Below are 15,252 nucleotides of genomic sequence, written 5' to 3' on the forward strand. Positions count from 1 at the left end.
AAACCAAGCGAACCAATTCTGAAATTTAAACAACAATAATGGCATATAGTATGCAAGACGTACGTATAAGAAACGAGGACCACAAAAACAGATACATTGAACATTAGACATTGCAAGGATGCATGGCAGAGACAGGTTCAGTGGTTATGGCCTTGATATGGGTTCCTTGTCTCCTTTTCTCTGTCAAAAACATTTTACAGACAACTTGTTTTCTTCCATATTGGTTCCATCCTTAATGTTTCTCTATATATATGTGTGTGGCTTTGTATCTAATCCCGGAGTGTAACAATTGATGAAGATGCTGAAGTGCCAGAAGCTCAAGCACCGTGGTCGCAAGGGACGAAAAGAGAAATCCAAGTTTCGCGAAACTTACACGCAAAGAAACCTCCGGATCCTTCGAAAGATTGTACCAGGCTGTGAAGAGATCGAGGACGAGGAAGCCTTGTTTCGCAAGTCAATCGAACATGTCATGCTTCTCAAGTCTCAGGTTACTTTACTTAGAAAGATAGCTGATGTATGTGGGGTCTAAAAGAACGTAAGTTCTCAAGTTGTTATGCATTACATTATTAGATCAAACGAGAGAGATACGTAAGAAACAGATGAGGAGATCATAAATAAAAATATGGCAAGAAAAGTAAAAATTACATAATGAAAAGGATGAACAAGAACAGATGAAATTTTCAGTTTTTGTTGTAGAAAGTGAGATCGTAATTTGTACGTAAAGAGGAAGAAGAGAGAGTGAGCATGTGTTGGATCGTTGTGACCCATGTCTTGTAACGACTGTAATCATCCGCCATGTCTAGCTTGATAGCTCCTCGGTTCGTCCTCAGGACAATGAGATAACAAGTGTCCTCTATGTTGTTGTCTTCGCTATCCGAATCCTTGTAAAGTTCCACATGAACATTCGTCACAATACCTTAACACACAACAAAAACAAAGACACTAATTAAATGTTTTAAAATCATAGCTTGAAGGTTAAGTAAAGCTAAAACAACAATATATTGAGAAGCTAGCTGCATACTTAGTTTCTTAGTCCTGAGTAGGTTATGCTTCTTCATTTTAAGAATCACCTGTGGATAACAAACACCAAAATCATCAATTAGTAGACGTAATTAGTTAAAGAGTAATTAGAGCCACGTTTAGACCTGTCCGTCTTTGTTTAAGACCATAGACACTGTCCTAGCCTTGAAATCCCCTGTTTCAACCCAAAGATCACTTTAGTTTCTCCACGAAACAGAGGAGTTAAACAAGAGAAACAGAGGATTTTAATTTTAAATACCATCTGGTGTTTCAACGAAGAGATCGGTTCCTTTAGCAAGTATGGATGTGTTCTTGTCGAACTCAGGAGGCAAGTAAGAAGAGTCTTCAATAGGCAACACAGGCGCAGAGCCGTTCAATCTATTTATCTTGCAACCTCTTCTTGCTTTCAGCGTCGCAGCACCTCCCAATGCTTATTTTACCAAACACCAATGTCTCAGAAACAGAGAATTCCTTGTAAAAGAACAAAAATAACCAAAATCTTTATCTTCTTCTTACAAGTTGTAGCTGAGGCAGTGAGAGTGAGTATCTCACTAACACTTGTTCCGGTCATGGCGGAACCAATCATTATGCTGAGTTGATCTCTGTTTGCTCCCATTGTCTCCGCCATCTGCGCACACTGCGCTGCCACTACAGCCGCCGCAGATGCCACAGCAGTCTCTCTCGTGCTCGGTCGAACGTTTCCACCACCATCTTTTCCAGCGTTCTCGGAAGCTACAGCGGCAAGAGCTGCGGCTAGACCAGCCAAGGACACGGCAGCGTGGACTTCAGCTCTCTGTAGCCTCACTTCTTCCTTTCGTTTCGCTTTTATCTCTTTCCACCATTTCTTTATCGACGGCGTAATCTTCCATGGAAGTTTCTACAAATCCCATAATTGTATTTATTTAGAAAATCAATATTGTTGATTTGAAGATCAAAACCAAACCAAAAGGCTAAAAGAGTTTTTACAAGTTTCTTGCGGAAAAAGCCTTCGTAGCTCAATTCCGGGTGCATTGCTTGTTGCATCCATATCCATGACTGCTCACATTATTCAACAAAACATATGATCAATATTATTATTATTAGTCTCTTAAAATTTATGTAAGTCATTCTATTATGTACCATTTTTTTTCTTTCGTATATCTATAATTCCAATAAATAGCAGTATAACCATTCAGATCATATATCAAATATTCATTACTTCATCATTTCGTATGTGCATCAAATAAACCTAAAAATCACTTTACAAATGAAAAATAAAATGAAATGAACTGTCAATGTTTAAACAATATTAAGTCTATATAAAGATCAATGAGAACCCCCAAACTATACATGTAAAAGATATTATTTTTACAGATATGTTTGTAACTGTTACTGTGATCTTTGTAAAAGATAACATAATATGGTTTACCTTCACATTACTAGTTTTCCAGGAAGGCAACGAGGGCTTAAAATCTGGATCGTCCATCTTCATACTCTTATCCATCATCTACTTTCAAAATCTTTATAAATTAAACCCTAACCAAAACTAATTGAAGAGGAATTCACTATAAAAATAAAAAAATAAAACAATATCTGTAACTTACAGCGCAAGAAAGAGGACTCGAGTCGCCTTGAAACTTGGCGATCGATGTCTCGACGGGAACAATGGAACGATCGTAGAGGATATGGTCGGGCTGAAGCGATTGAACAGCGAAATTACACCATTCGCGAGACAGAAAGTCCATAGTGTTTGGATGTGCCTCTGAAGGCGATAGATTATGCTCTGTTGTCGTCAATGCTAATGACAGTTCCATTGTTTTTTTTTTTCTGGATTCAAAGATTTTGACGTTGAGAATTTGTTGATTGATCAAATATTTATGTAATGGTATGAAAAAGAAAGCGATTAATTATAATTTTTGGTGTGGGTTCTACCTTAGAATTATTTTTTAAAAAGGTTCGATGGAGAGCATCATTTCCATGGGTGGGAATGATTTGGGCCATGATCAAAGTGATTATCGTTACACAATTTATTTGTATATCTAAAAGGATATATGGAGGGGTTAGTCTCAACTCAACTTTCTGTCAAAATGGTAATTAGGTATCTGTAATAATGTCGATTTATCATTAGTAATACTTTTGAGTTTGATTGGTTATAGTGGTACTCATTGTATTAATTGCATATTGTATTATTAAATTATCGATTGCAAAATTCTGCAGAGTTGCAAGTTTATTCAACTAATATTTTAGTGATTTAGTAATAAAACTAAAATGGATTCCATTATTTCGCGTCGATGCATGAAACCCAACGTCGGATTTTTTAGTTGTGGTTTCCGAATGTTGAAAATATAGTAATTTGTTTTGTAAAGAAAAAATTAGTAGTTAAGCAAACAAACTATGGATAACTTTGGTACACTGTGTGTTTTGGTTCAGATCTCTTAAAAAATATCAATAATGTTGAGAGTCTAATATAGAGATATGATATATACAATTGCTTAGTTGAATCTATGTTATGTGTTGTTGGTTGAAAAAGATTAAACGATTAGATGTGATGTGAATTTAAGCTAACTATGTATAATAAATTAATAACTAATTGATTGAGGAAATGCATATATATAGCCATAATTAGATCCTAACTTGTTAACCATTATAGCAGCAAAATTATTGACAACAATGGATTGGACCCTCTCATCTCTTTTTCATCCATCTTTAAATCAAAACCATAGGTTCAAGCTAAGCACACATATATTTAAATATAAATATCTGGGCCTCTTTGACACCTTTTACTCATTCGTAAGTGATTTATAGCTGGATTTTTATCACAAAATTCGAATCTTTTATTTGATGTACGAAAATGATTTCTTCCCTTCAACTAAATTAAGATGTTTTGGTCAAAATGCCCTATAATCTACAGTTATCTGATTGTAGAGGAATAGATTTCATATATACTACATGTGATATTGTATTGGAAAATATCATAAAAAGGTGCAAATTTAGTAATCAATCAAAAGAACGACATTGTATATATAGATAAGGGGCATAATCATGCACACGCATGCCTTGATGGTTCTTTGGCTCTTAGCTTTCCCGGAAAAGGAAGAGGACAAGTTTTAATTAGTCCATATGGTTAAAATAACTCTCCTTTTTCATCAAAGATATTTTAACTAAGTAATCACTTATTAACTACATACTTTCTTAATTAAGAATCATTTCTTTCATGGCTTTAAGTGTCTTTTTAATTTCAATCTCAAAATCGTGTGTTTATGAAATCAGAGATGATGGCTCATTAAAGATGTTATCATTTGACCATGTTACTCTCACTTTAAATAAATGCCAACTGCCAAGAGATTTTGTACCGACAGAAAGAGAACATAGCTTATAAATTAGTTTAAAAAAGGCTATGACAGGTTAAAAGATTAGTGCTAAGTTAAGCATAGCAAGAAATGTCGTCAACTTCATTCATAGCATATTTTTTTGGAGTCAATGAATCTAAGTAGCCGATCAGAAGAAATCACTCGAGTACACTTGTGCCAACCTTGACCGGTTTTTGTTTTTACAATACCAAAAAACATCATAACCCCAAATCATTAGTGATCCTTGTGCTTCACATTTAGGCCCACTATTTGTGTCACTTTTGCGTTTTTTTTATAAAGGAAACAGCAACGTAAATAGCCAAAATTAACCCATCAACTCGGCCCATTCTAAACCTGAATTCAATTCGATTAGTCAGTGAGACTTCAGAGTGATTAAATAATTTTGCTTTGGAAAAATTGACTTCATCGTAGGCTAACATGATAACACTCTTGTTTTAAGCAGAAACCATTAAACTAGTACCACTTGATTAGTTAAGTTACATATAATGTTCGCTTTAGAAATCAATTCTAGTTGGTTAAACAATAATATGCTAGGTTTAATACGATGATAGATTTCTGCGTAATTTTAACATATGACTTTTCTTTTGTTAGACAAAAAAAAAAGAGAGTTTGTTACTTTGTTTCCTTGGAAAAAAAGAGTTTCCTTTAAAATCAACATTAGTACATACTGGAGACATATGTACGCGCAATATATTAGTTGTAAAAACAATTCTGACAAGCTTAATTGTATCACAAAAACATTACTTAGCGTAAATTTACATCAGTTACATACTGCATTGACAATAAAATGTTACAATTCTATTAATATTCAAGTGGTCTTTGAACAAGTCGATAAAAAGAAGAATATTTTCTTATGTCATTCACGAAACACATTTACATGTTTATATGGAGATGAGAGAATATGTAGTTTCCTAAACAGGTACAATCAATTTACATTGAATAGATGATATAGGATAACATCTCATTAATATGAGATCATATCCCATTACTCCCCCTCAAGCTGGTGCATGCAAGTTATGAATGCCCAGTTTGGACCTGAAATCCGTATAGGCATTGCTTCCGAGAGGCTTGGTGAAAATATCGGCTAACTATTCAGCGGTTGAGACATGATGTGTGGACATGGTGCCTTTGAGAATCTCATCACGTACAGCATGACAGTCATTCTCTATGTGTTTAGTACGTTCGTGGAAAACAAGATTATTGCTGATGTAAATGGCGGGCTTGTTGTCACAATGAATACGCATCGGTTGAGGATGTTTGACGCCTAAAGACTGTAGGACATTCTTGATCCATAATAGTTCATTGCGAAGATGAGACATGGCACGGTACTCGGCCTCAGCAGAAGACTGACTAACGGTATCCTGTTTCTTCGTTTTCCATGAAATGGGTGATTGGCCTAATTGAACAATGTAGCCGGTAACAGAACGACGCGTGATCGGACATCTGGAATAATCAGAATCACACCAACCATTTACTTGAAAATCATTCTTAGAACTGAGAAGGATACCTTGACCAGCGGTACCCTTCAAATAACGAACAACGCGAAGTGCAGCTTCCCAATGATCATGACGGGGGGTTTCATAAATTGTGCAAGAGTATGAACTGCATAAGACAAATCTGGGCGTGTGGTGGCTAAATAAATGATTCTACCAATCAAACGACCGTAAGGAGATGGATATTTGAGGAGTGTGGAGGTGGAAAGAGCCAACTGATGGTTCTGGTCCAAAGGAAACATGGCTGGTTTAGCAGCTAAAAGACCTGTCTCGGCGGGAATATCCAGAGCATACTTTATTTGGCTGAGATAAAAACCAGAGTTGTTCCGGGAAACCTCAATGCCTAAGAAGTAGTTCAAGGTGCCCAGATCTTTCATCTTGAAACAGGAGGAGAGATAGGACTTGAACGAACTCAAAGAAGAAGCACTGTTTCCTGTGAGGATCATGTCGTCTACATAAATGAGCAAATGAATTTGAATCCCATTACGATTGAAAGTGAAAAGAGAATAATCAGCATGTGTTTGGGTGAAACCATAGTTGCGGAGAGCCTGGGATAACTTGGCAAACCAACATCTAGAGGCTTGCTTGAGACCATAAATAGACTTCCTTAAACGACAGACCTTGGTGGTATCGGTTGGTAAGAAGCCAGGAGGTGGTTTCATGTAGACCTCTTCCGTGAGATCACCATGAAGGAAGACGTTCTGAACGTCCATCTGATAAACAGGCCAAGAGTTCCCAGCGACAACTTTCAAGAAGAGACGAACGGTGCCCATTTTGGCGACGGGTGCAAAAGTATCACCATAATCTTCTCCCTCAATCTGTTTATTACCGAGTGCGACTAGACAAGCTTTGTAACGCTCAACGGTTCCATCGAAATTATATTTGATTTTTATATACCCATTTACTCCTCGCACGCTTACCAGGAGGTAAATCCTCTAGTGTCCAAGTTTCATTCTCTTCAAGGGAATGTACCTCAGACCCCATAGCAGTTCTCCAACGCTTGTCTTCCATGACGGATTTAAAACTGCGGGGCTCGACATTGTTCGTAATAGCAGCAAGGTATGCTCGATGTGTTTCAGTAAAACGAGTAGTAGACACATAATTGGAGATTGGATAAAGAGGAGTACCAGTTCGGGTTAACAACTTGCTTTGAGCATTGTTGACGACATATTCTTTCACTGATGGAAGTTTTGCTCGTTGACCACGACCAAGAACCTCCGGCGGTGGAGCAGAGGACTGTGAAACAGAGGAAGTCGTCGCCGGAGACTCATGAGATGTGGTAGTCGATGGAGAAGACGAAGATGCTAGAGAATTATTTGAAACCGGAGTAGTGACAGGGGATGAAGACGACGGAGGATTCACGGCGTCCGGAGTGGAGACCGATAAGATGTCGAGATCAAGAGGCAAAGGACTTAGGGCTTTGAGGAATTGGTGGACCTTGAGGAAATGAATTATTGGGCTGAAGTTCTGGGTCTGGAAGGGAACCAAGGCCCATTGAATTCCACAAAGCATTGTTGTCATCGTTGACAGAACCGGAGCAAGGTTGAGCGAAAGGAAATTGGTCCTCATAGAAAACAACATCGCGGGAGATGAAAATTTCCTCTTTCTCCAAGTCATATAGACGCCAACCCTTTTTGCCATAAGGGTAACCAATGAAAATACAACGTCGACTGCGAGAAGCAAATTTATCGCCACGGTGAGCTTAGTTATGAGCGTAGCAAAAGCTGCCAAAAACACGTAAGTGATTATAGGATGGTGGCTTCTGGTATAATTTCTCATATGACGTTAAACCCTGAAGAACAGAAGAAGGAGTACGGTTAATCAAGTAACAACTAGTGAGGATGCATTCACCCCAAAAGATAATTGGTAAACGGCCTTGAAAACGCAATGCGCATGCAATGTTGAGGATATGACAGTGCTTGCGTTCAGCTCTCTCATTCTGTTGTGAAGTGCCGACACATGAAGTCTCATGATGAATACCCTCTTGACGAAAGTATTTGGTTAAACTGATGAACTCGCTGCCGTTATCGCTGCGAAAGCTTTGAACCGTTGTTTGAAACTGTGTTTTCACCATAGAGAAAAAAATTTGTAAACAAAGTGGTGCTTCAGTTTTGTCGTTGAGAAGATAAACCCAAACACTTCGAGAATAATCATCGACGAGTGTTAAAAAATAATGTGCCCCACAATGTGAAGCTGTTCTATAAGGCCCCCATAAATCAGAATGTATTAACTCAAAAGCTCTTGTTGTTTTATTGATACTTGTCGGAAAAGGAGAACGAGTTTGTTTAGCGTGGTGACAAACAGCACACGCCTTATTCATAAGTGTAGAAGAAACAAAAATGGACACATGCTTAAGCGAACCAATAACTTGCGTAGCCAGATGACCCAAACGATGGTGCCATAAATCGTACAAGGCATCATCACGAGTTCTCACCTCACCAGCGAACTTCGTGCTGTGAAAAGTGAAGGTTCCCAATTCACGTTTACCAGCCCCAATCACCGTCCTTGAAACTCGGTCCTGGATAACAAGAAACTGATCAGCCATTTGTACCACACAACGGTTTTCATCCATTAACTGTCCTACGACAATTAAGTCGGTTGTTAGCTCTTCAACAAAATACACTGATTTCAGAAGCAGATGAGAACCCAAATTCACGGTGCCTTGTTTGGTTGAAATTCTTTCACGACCATCAGCTAAAATTATTATAACAGGAGGCATATCTAGAACACTTGAAAAATGCTCGAAGGTACCAGTCAAGTGGTGAGAAGCACCCGAATCTAAAATCCAAGATGAAACAGAGGACTTATCGGAGAGTTTCTCAGTACTCGTGCTAGCTCCTCGATTCAAGAGATTCTTCAGCATACGCCATTGGTTGTCATTGAGGCCACTGACACCATCGCGATCCGCATTGGTGATTGTGTAGTTCACTTGCTCTGAAGTGGGCATAGGTGGAACAAGAACAACATTAGCATAACTCACTGATCGGCCCCGACCAGACGTTGCAGCACCTCTACCACGAACAGATGCGGTTCGACTGCGTGGACGTTCTCCCCACCATTCAGGGTACCCAATGACAGCAAAGAAACTATCAGAAGCATGACCAGGGCGTTGGCAGTGCTTGCAAAGAGAAGGGCTATCAGAAATTGGTGTGGGATCGGTTCGATGGTGGGTCACATGAGGCTTGACTTGAATAGCATGAGCCGTAACAGCAGACGTGTCGTCATTGAGATGTAACGTAGTCTTAAGGTCCTCTTCTTGGCGAACCACATTGTAGATCTCCTCCAAAGGTTGAAGTGGAGTACGAGACACTAACGTAGACCGCACAGTATGGTAAGTGTCGTCAAGACCAAAAAGGAAATCATGTACATGTTCACCTTCATGATCTTGTTCTTGTAGAGAACCTAAATTACACTCGCATTTACCGCATTTGCAAACACGCAATGGACGATAATGAGCCATGTTGTCCCAAATTTGGTTAAGCTTACCAAAGTAAGCTTCAATGGCAAGACCATGTTGCTTGCAACACGCCAACTCGGCCTTAAGTTGTTGAATACGAGGACCATTGGTCACCGAAAAGCGTTTCTTCAAGGTGTCCCAAAGATCCTTAGCAACATCACGATGTGAGATACTGGAGCGGAGAGACGTATCGATGGACATCTTGATCCAGGAGACAAGCAATGCTTGAATAGTCCACCAATCTTCGAGATCTGGAGAGCCTTCAGCTGGACGAGTGATAGACCCATCAAGAAAACCAAACTTCTTGCGGAAACAGAGGGTTGTTTTCATTCCGCAAGACCATTCATCATAGTTGGATCCGTTGAGTAAGGGATGAGAAATCACGGCGCCGGGATTATCAGCGGCGGTAAGGTCATAAGGAGAGATCGTACGGCGTGTCTCCATCGGGTTCGGGGTGGGGTTCGGTGTTGTCATCGTCGTGTCAAGGGAGTTCGAGTTCGTCGGAGTGGCCATTAGAGAGAAAAAAAAATATTCAAAGCTCTGATACCATGAACAAGTCGATAAAAAGAAGAATATTTTCTTATTTCATTCACGAAACACATTTACATGTTTATATGGAGATGAGAGAATATGTAGTTTCCTAAACAGGTACAATCATATAATTACAATCAATTTACATTGAATAGATGATATGGGATAATATCTCATTAATATGAGATCATATCCCATTAGTCTTCTAATGAAATTAACCCATAGCTTAATTTTATATTAATTGTACATACATGTGGACCTTCATCTAAGTCATTAGCTACTTCATATGCACAAGAGTGCGGAAATGCATGCACATTTAGTTGTTATCGTTCGTTAAGTTTCCGGTTACTGAATCTACTGCTGCGACGGTTCGCATAACGTCCACTTGCGCTCGGAGATAGACGATGTAATCAAGTGTCTCTCTTATCAAATAATCTTTGTTTTCTATTAACTCGCCTCCAGGTACAAGACGCTTAAGCAACTCCGTACGTCTTCTCACTCCACTTTTCGCTGTGAAATTTCCATTTCGTCTAAGAGTGAGACAACGGTTCTTCATCCGATTTCGAGCTTTTTTCAGTACTCGACGAGCCATAGGTTTGTTGGCCGTCTTGTTTCCGCTCCTAGAGATGAGAGCGCGGCTCCATACAGTAGAGCTGCTTCTAGCGGCTGCCATGGCTATATCCGATGACAGTTTTATCGCATTTTTCCTCTCGGTTACGTTCAAGGGATGTTCAACAGAACAATCTAATATGTGGAGAGTAGTTATCCATTTCTTGATAAATTCTTGCTTAACCATGTTATAACTGCTCATCCTGATAAAATAAACACCAATGAAATTATAAGGAAATTACATGATCTGAAAATAAACGTTCGATTCTGTACTCATTTAACGGATATATATATATATATATATATATATATATATAATTGGACACTTCGTCGGAACATCTCCTTTGACACACTTCTGATTATATAAATGAACGTGACACACAAACAAGAGACGTCAATGAAATCAATAAATATACTTACATGACGCTTACTTCTATTTTTAGATATCCACGTAGCTCGATTGTGTCTGAAACTTTAAACCCTAAAAAGAAACGAGAGAGAGAGTGAGAGAGGGAGAGAGATTAGACTGAAGAAGAGAGAATTAATAGAAGAAATGAGAGAGTGTGGAGGCATTTATTGGATCAAAGGAAATGAAGTGAAATTTTAAGAGTGGGGCTAGAAGAGAAGGACAGAGCACATGGACGCACATGGCTCAACATACCCCACTTTCTCTCCAACCCTAAATACCATTTATACTCATCATCATCATCTAAGCTTCAATTATTTTGGTCTACTTATAGAGTTAAACCGTTTTCCATATCTTATACTCTATTCACAAACCCATAAAACGGTAGGTTGATCCAACATTTGGTTCTATTATATGGACTTTCATAGTTGTATGATTTGACAAATATCAACAACTTATGAAAGTAGAGCAACTGGTAGAATTATATGAGAAAGAAAAAAAAAAACAATAAACGTACGTTAACGTTTTTTTTTTTTTTTTTTTTTTTTTTTTTTTTTTTTTTTAACGTACGTACGTTAACGTTGATGACTTCACGGAAATATTCTGATAAGAGTACTATGTGATCACTATAACTTTAGATTCAATGATTTACGACTTTTACCACGACTTAAACCATGTTTTTACGGATGAGCATAGAAAAAATAGCATGTGCTCTGAAGATGTAGTGAACACTCAAAGACTTTCATGCAATGGTCGACCTTTCCTCCGATCCGGGAAAAAATAAGATTCAATTGAAAGTGCGTATCAGTTTTTTCCCACATAGCTTCGATGAAAGTTTATTTATATTAATATTAATAAATTGACTCTAACGCTTTAGATCATTTTTTTTTCATTTGGTGTGTGTATTATATTGAATATTTTCTGTTTATCCACACGGTCAAGCATTACGATTTACGAATATGTATAATTTAAATATTGACCCAATACGATGATTACTAATATTTACTACACGACGATAACATGATTACAAGTCCCACTTAGGGGCATTATGTAGTGTTAGTATATTATGTCTAAATGTAACATGTAAACGAGAATGATTTGGGAATAATTATGTTATGTAGCATCCTTGGCACTTGGCAGGGGTAAACAAACAAACAAGTGGTCGTAGACACGTGTATGGGCCCCGTAATGCTCGTAAAAAGGCCTACTTCTTTCTCTCATTCATCAGCCCACTGCTTTCTCATTTCTGTGTAACTCTTTCTCAATAAAAATGTTTAAAATCAAATTTAAAAAAAAAAAAAAAAAAAAGTTCAAGTAGAGATATTTTAAAAAGTAAATTTGAATAGTTTGTCTGATAAATGTATGTGTATTTTTTTTATTTATTAATCAACTTTATTTTGAAATGTGGAAGTGAATACTAGATGTTAAAGATAATCAATTTTGATATACAGTATAAGTCATGAAGCTTACGAGCATGTGCCAGGAAAGTTAATCATTAAATGTGCCTTTGACTTTGAACACATAAACCAAAAAGCAACATTTTGGTGACTTCGACTTCTTTCTTTTCTTTTGGGTATTATTATTTCAAAATTTAAGAAGAGAAAAACATCTTACGTTTACTAGTACCAAAATAAACATAAATAATGTAGAGTGTTTTATATCGAAGGGGAAGATTTCGAACCAGGTTTAGGAATTCGGTGATACGACACTCGTGCACTACAATTTAATTAATTATTTGTTGAATCTGTCGTACATTAAAAAAGAATAACTATCTTCTCTTACTTGAATAAAAGAGTTATCCAAAAAATTTGGATCATAAATAGAGTGGAGTAAAAAGAAAAGTAAAGTCTTTCGTGCGGTTTGACAAAATAACATTTACGTTCACCCTAGTTTATTACTTATTGGTTTATCGATTGCATTAGTGATGATGAATGCCATATATCTTTTCCGATCACTTTATCTTTGCATCAGTTGCTCTACTTTTTTTTTTTTTTTATTGAATGTTACGTTAAATTGACTTCAAAGAGAAAATAATGTTTTTACATCAGATGCTTCTTTTGTTTGAAGAATCAGAAATTAAAACCAAGACTTTGCTGACGATTTTTTTTTTTTAAAAACAAGACTTTAATGTTTTATCTTTCTCAATCAAACCAAATTTGTAGCCCTTTCTCATACCGCTTGTCTCCGGTTGCTCTATTTTTCACTTCCGAGAGTGATAACATAAGCTTCACATATTGGACCGCATATGTAAAATGTCATACACATATTATCCTGTACTTAGTAAAGTCAATCATAATCACTAAATCTCATAATTAATAATTTTTTATAGATACTTTTTTGTTTGTTTGTTAACGTTATACTTCTAAGATATTATTCGTATGTATTCTCTTAGATGTAGGCGTATGATTTGAGTGTGTTTATGTGAATTTATGTTTGTAGGGTTATTTAAATGCGGTCAAAGCTGCATGCATGTAAAAAAAACTGTTCACAATTAAATACATCATAAACATAAATTCACATAAAACACACACTCAAATCATAGCGTCGGCATTACAACGTATTTATAAGATGATTAACTTAAGAGAACATATAGAGAAAACATACGTTTTATCCATGATTATACCATTGCTTTGTCTTTTTATATAGCCACGTGCAGCTTCCATCTAGAGACCACATACAGAGGAAATACGACGAAGAAGTTGGATTCTTGCTTGAAGTAGGAAAATGTGATCAGCCGTGAGCCGATAAAGTGTGTCACCGTCAACAACCTCGCCGGAAAAACTCGTTTCCGGAGCAACCATTCGCCGAAGACGGGTCATGAGCTTCCTTGAGCTCACATTAACCATCACTCTCTTTCTTCTCCGAATATTAAGTGCTCTACACCTCATCCTTTTTACACACGAGCGGTCTTCTTCGTATGTGTACGGTATCGCAACAAAAGCTAGAGAAGGAAAGAGATAGAGAATTTATGATAGTTAGAGATGCTATGTGGATTTCAAGAACAAGAGACGATGTCTTTTTATAGATAAGTTGGACCAAGACATGAATGATTCCCCCACGCTTGATATAGGATCAGTCCACGTATGTACACGTGTGAGAGACATTAGTTATGGATCTATACGTACGGTAGTAAGTATAAACTTCTGAATGGTATGAGATATAGGCGAACGAACCAAAATATATAAATTGTGAACCAAAAAATGAACGATTTTGTTCACATGTAAATCAGTCCAGCATGTTTGCTACAACCATTTGAAGCAACTATAACTAAGCTGATCATGGAAAAGAACTCATATGGTATATTCACAGACAAATAGATCAACCGTATAAATACAAACACTACATCAAAAAGAAAGCCAATTATTGATTAGCTAGGCCTGCTTAGCTAGGTTAATGTATAAAGGACATTCGCTGATCATATCTGAATATAAAATTATATATACTTGTTAAAAACAAATTCATGTGCATATGAATTGATGTTTTTGTCCCTTGTAACAATATATATATATATATTTTTTTTAATTATCAAAAACTTGGAAACAATCTGCAAGATTAGCTAAACGAAAACAATAAAAGGTATATAGCTAAACGAAAAAAATCAAATTTAAAACTATATACTAGAGAGCATATCGAAAGATTTATATGGACGATCGATGGTGACGATAGCTACATGATGTTCTGTCTTGAAAACATGTGATTGCTGATTGTATAAAATGTTGTTGCTCGATCGGTTGATCAAATAATAATACACGAAATAATTAATGGGTAAATTAATTGGTCATGCATATAGGACAAATAAACGCAACCGTATTGACCAAAACCCATCCATAAGTGGATAGCAAATTCGGAAGACTATAAGTCGATCCACGTTCCAATCTTCACCTCCACAGGCCAACCAACAAATAATTCTAATACTTACAAAAAAAAACTTCTCACATTATTGGTGATTACTATTTCAACAACAAATTTACGTCGTATGGGGTTGATTTATCCTTTACTGATAATATCGTACGTATAGTAGAGACTGTAGAACACTATTCATAGCGACTAGCGGATAATGACGAATAATAATGCAACTAATTTGGATTTATTCTCATAACCAATCAAAACTTGAATTCGTTTCTTCAATGTAAGTCTAGTGATATATAATATGAATTTCAAAGGAGAGACCATATATACATAATTTAGGCTGTGATTAGTTTTAAAACAAGTGGCTAGACTGATTACTGATACATCAATCATTAGCAGTATGTTGTAAACAATTTTCAAACATGGTCTAATCACAATTATTAAGAAAGAAAAGGCGCTATGGTTAAGTCCAAAATCGATCTTATTTATCTCATAGTTAACGATGTCGGACCTCTCTACGACTATCAATGTCATTGT

General features: G+C 36.9%; 4 protein-coding genes across 6 annotated transcripts; 1 reads left to right on the forward strand and 3 right to left on the reverse strand.

Moving 5' to 3' along the window:
- Positions 1–231: 231 nt before the first annotated feature.
- On the forward strand, positions 232–699 carry LOC109127683 (uncharacterized). Its single transcript, XM_019232929.2, has one exon. It carries the CDS (start codon positions 293–295, stop codon positions 527–529), a length of 237 nt encoding a protein of 78 aa, XP_019088474.1. The 5' UTR covers positions 232–292; the 3' UTR covers positions 530–699.
- On the reverse strand, positions 521–2,872 carry LOC104726338 (uncharacterized). Of its 2 annotated transcripts, XM_019232921.2 has the most exons (8): positions 2,604–2,872; positions 2,429–2,506; positions 1,987–2,055; positions 1,537–1,897; positions 1,280–1,450; positions 1,146–1,195; positions 1,022–1,070; positions 521–916 (listed from the first exon to the last, which is right to left on the reverse strand). In XM_019232921.2, exons 1-8 carry the CDS (start codon positions 2,811–2,813, stop codon positions 681–683), a joined length of 1,224 nt encoding a protein of 407 aa, XP_019088466.2. In that variant the 5' UTR covers positions 2,814–2,872; the 3' UTR covers positions 521–680. The 2 variants fall into 2 exon arrangements, with proteins under 2 accessions (XP_019088466.2, XP_087327744.1); XM_087471618.1 differs by lacking the exon at positions 1,022–1,070 and having other exon boundaries at positions 778–916; positions 2,604–2,855.
- Positions 2,873–9,881: 7,009 nt separating this feature from the next.
- Positions 9,882–11,037, reverse strand: LOC104726339 (transcription factor IBH1-like 1). 2 transcript variants are annotated; one of them, XM_010445181.3, is made up of 2 exons: positions 10,881–11,037; positions 9,882–10,663 (listed from the first exon to the last, which is right to left on the reverse strand). In XM_010445181.3, coding segments are annotated over exons 1-2 (498 nt in total). In that variant the 5' UTR covers positions 10,883–11,037; the 3' UTR covers positions 9,882–10,167. The 2 variants fall into 2 exon arrangements, with proteins under 2 accessions (XP_010443483.1, XP_010443484.1); XM_010445182.3 differs by having other exon boundaries at positions 10,892–11,018.
- Positions 11,038–13,316: 2,279 nt separating this feature from the next.
- Positions 13,317–14,121, reverse strand: LOC109127685 (uncharacterized). Its single transcript, XM_019232932.2, has one exon. It carries the CDS (start codon positions 13,752–13,754, stop codon positions 13,530–13,532), a length of 225 nt encoding a protein of 74 aa, XP_019088477.1. The 5' UTR covers positions 13,755–14,121; the 3' UTR covers positions 13,317–13,529.
- Between the last annotated feature and the right edge of the window lie 1,131 nt (positions 14,122–15,252).

The sequence above is a fragment of the Camelina sativa genome, chromosome 11 (genome assembly GCF_030686135.1).
Source record: "Camelina sativa cultivar CO46 ecotype springtype chromosome 11, ASM3068613v1".
NCBI lineage: Eukaryota > Viridiplantae > Streptophyta > Magnoliopsida > Brassicales > Brassicaceae > Camelina > Camelina sativa.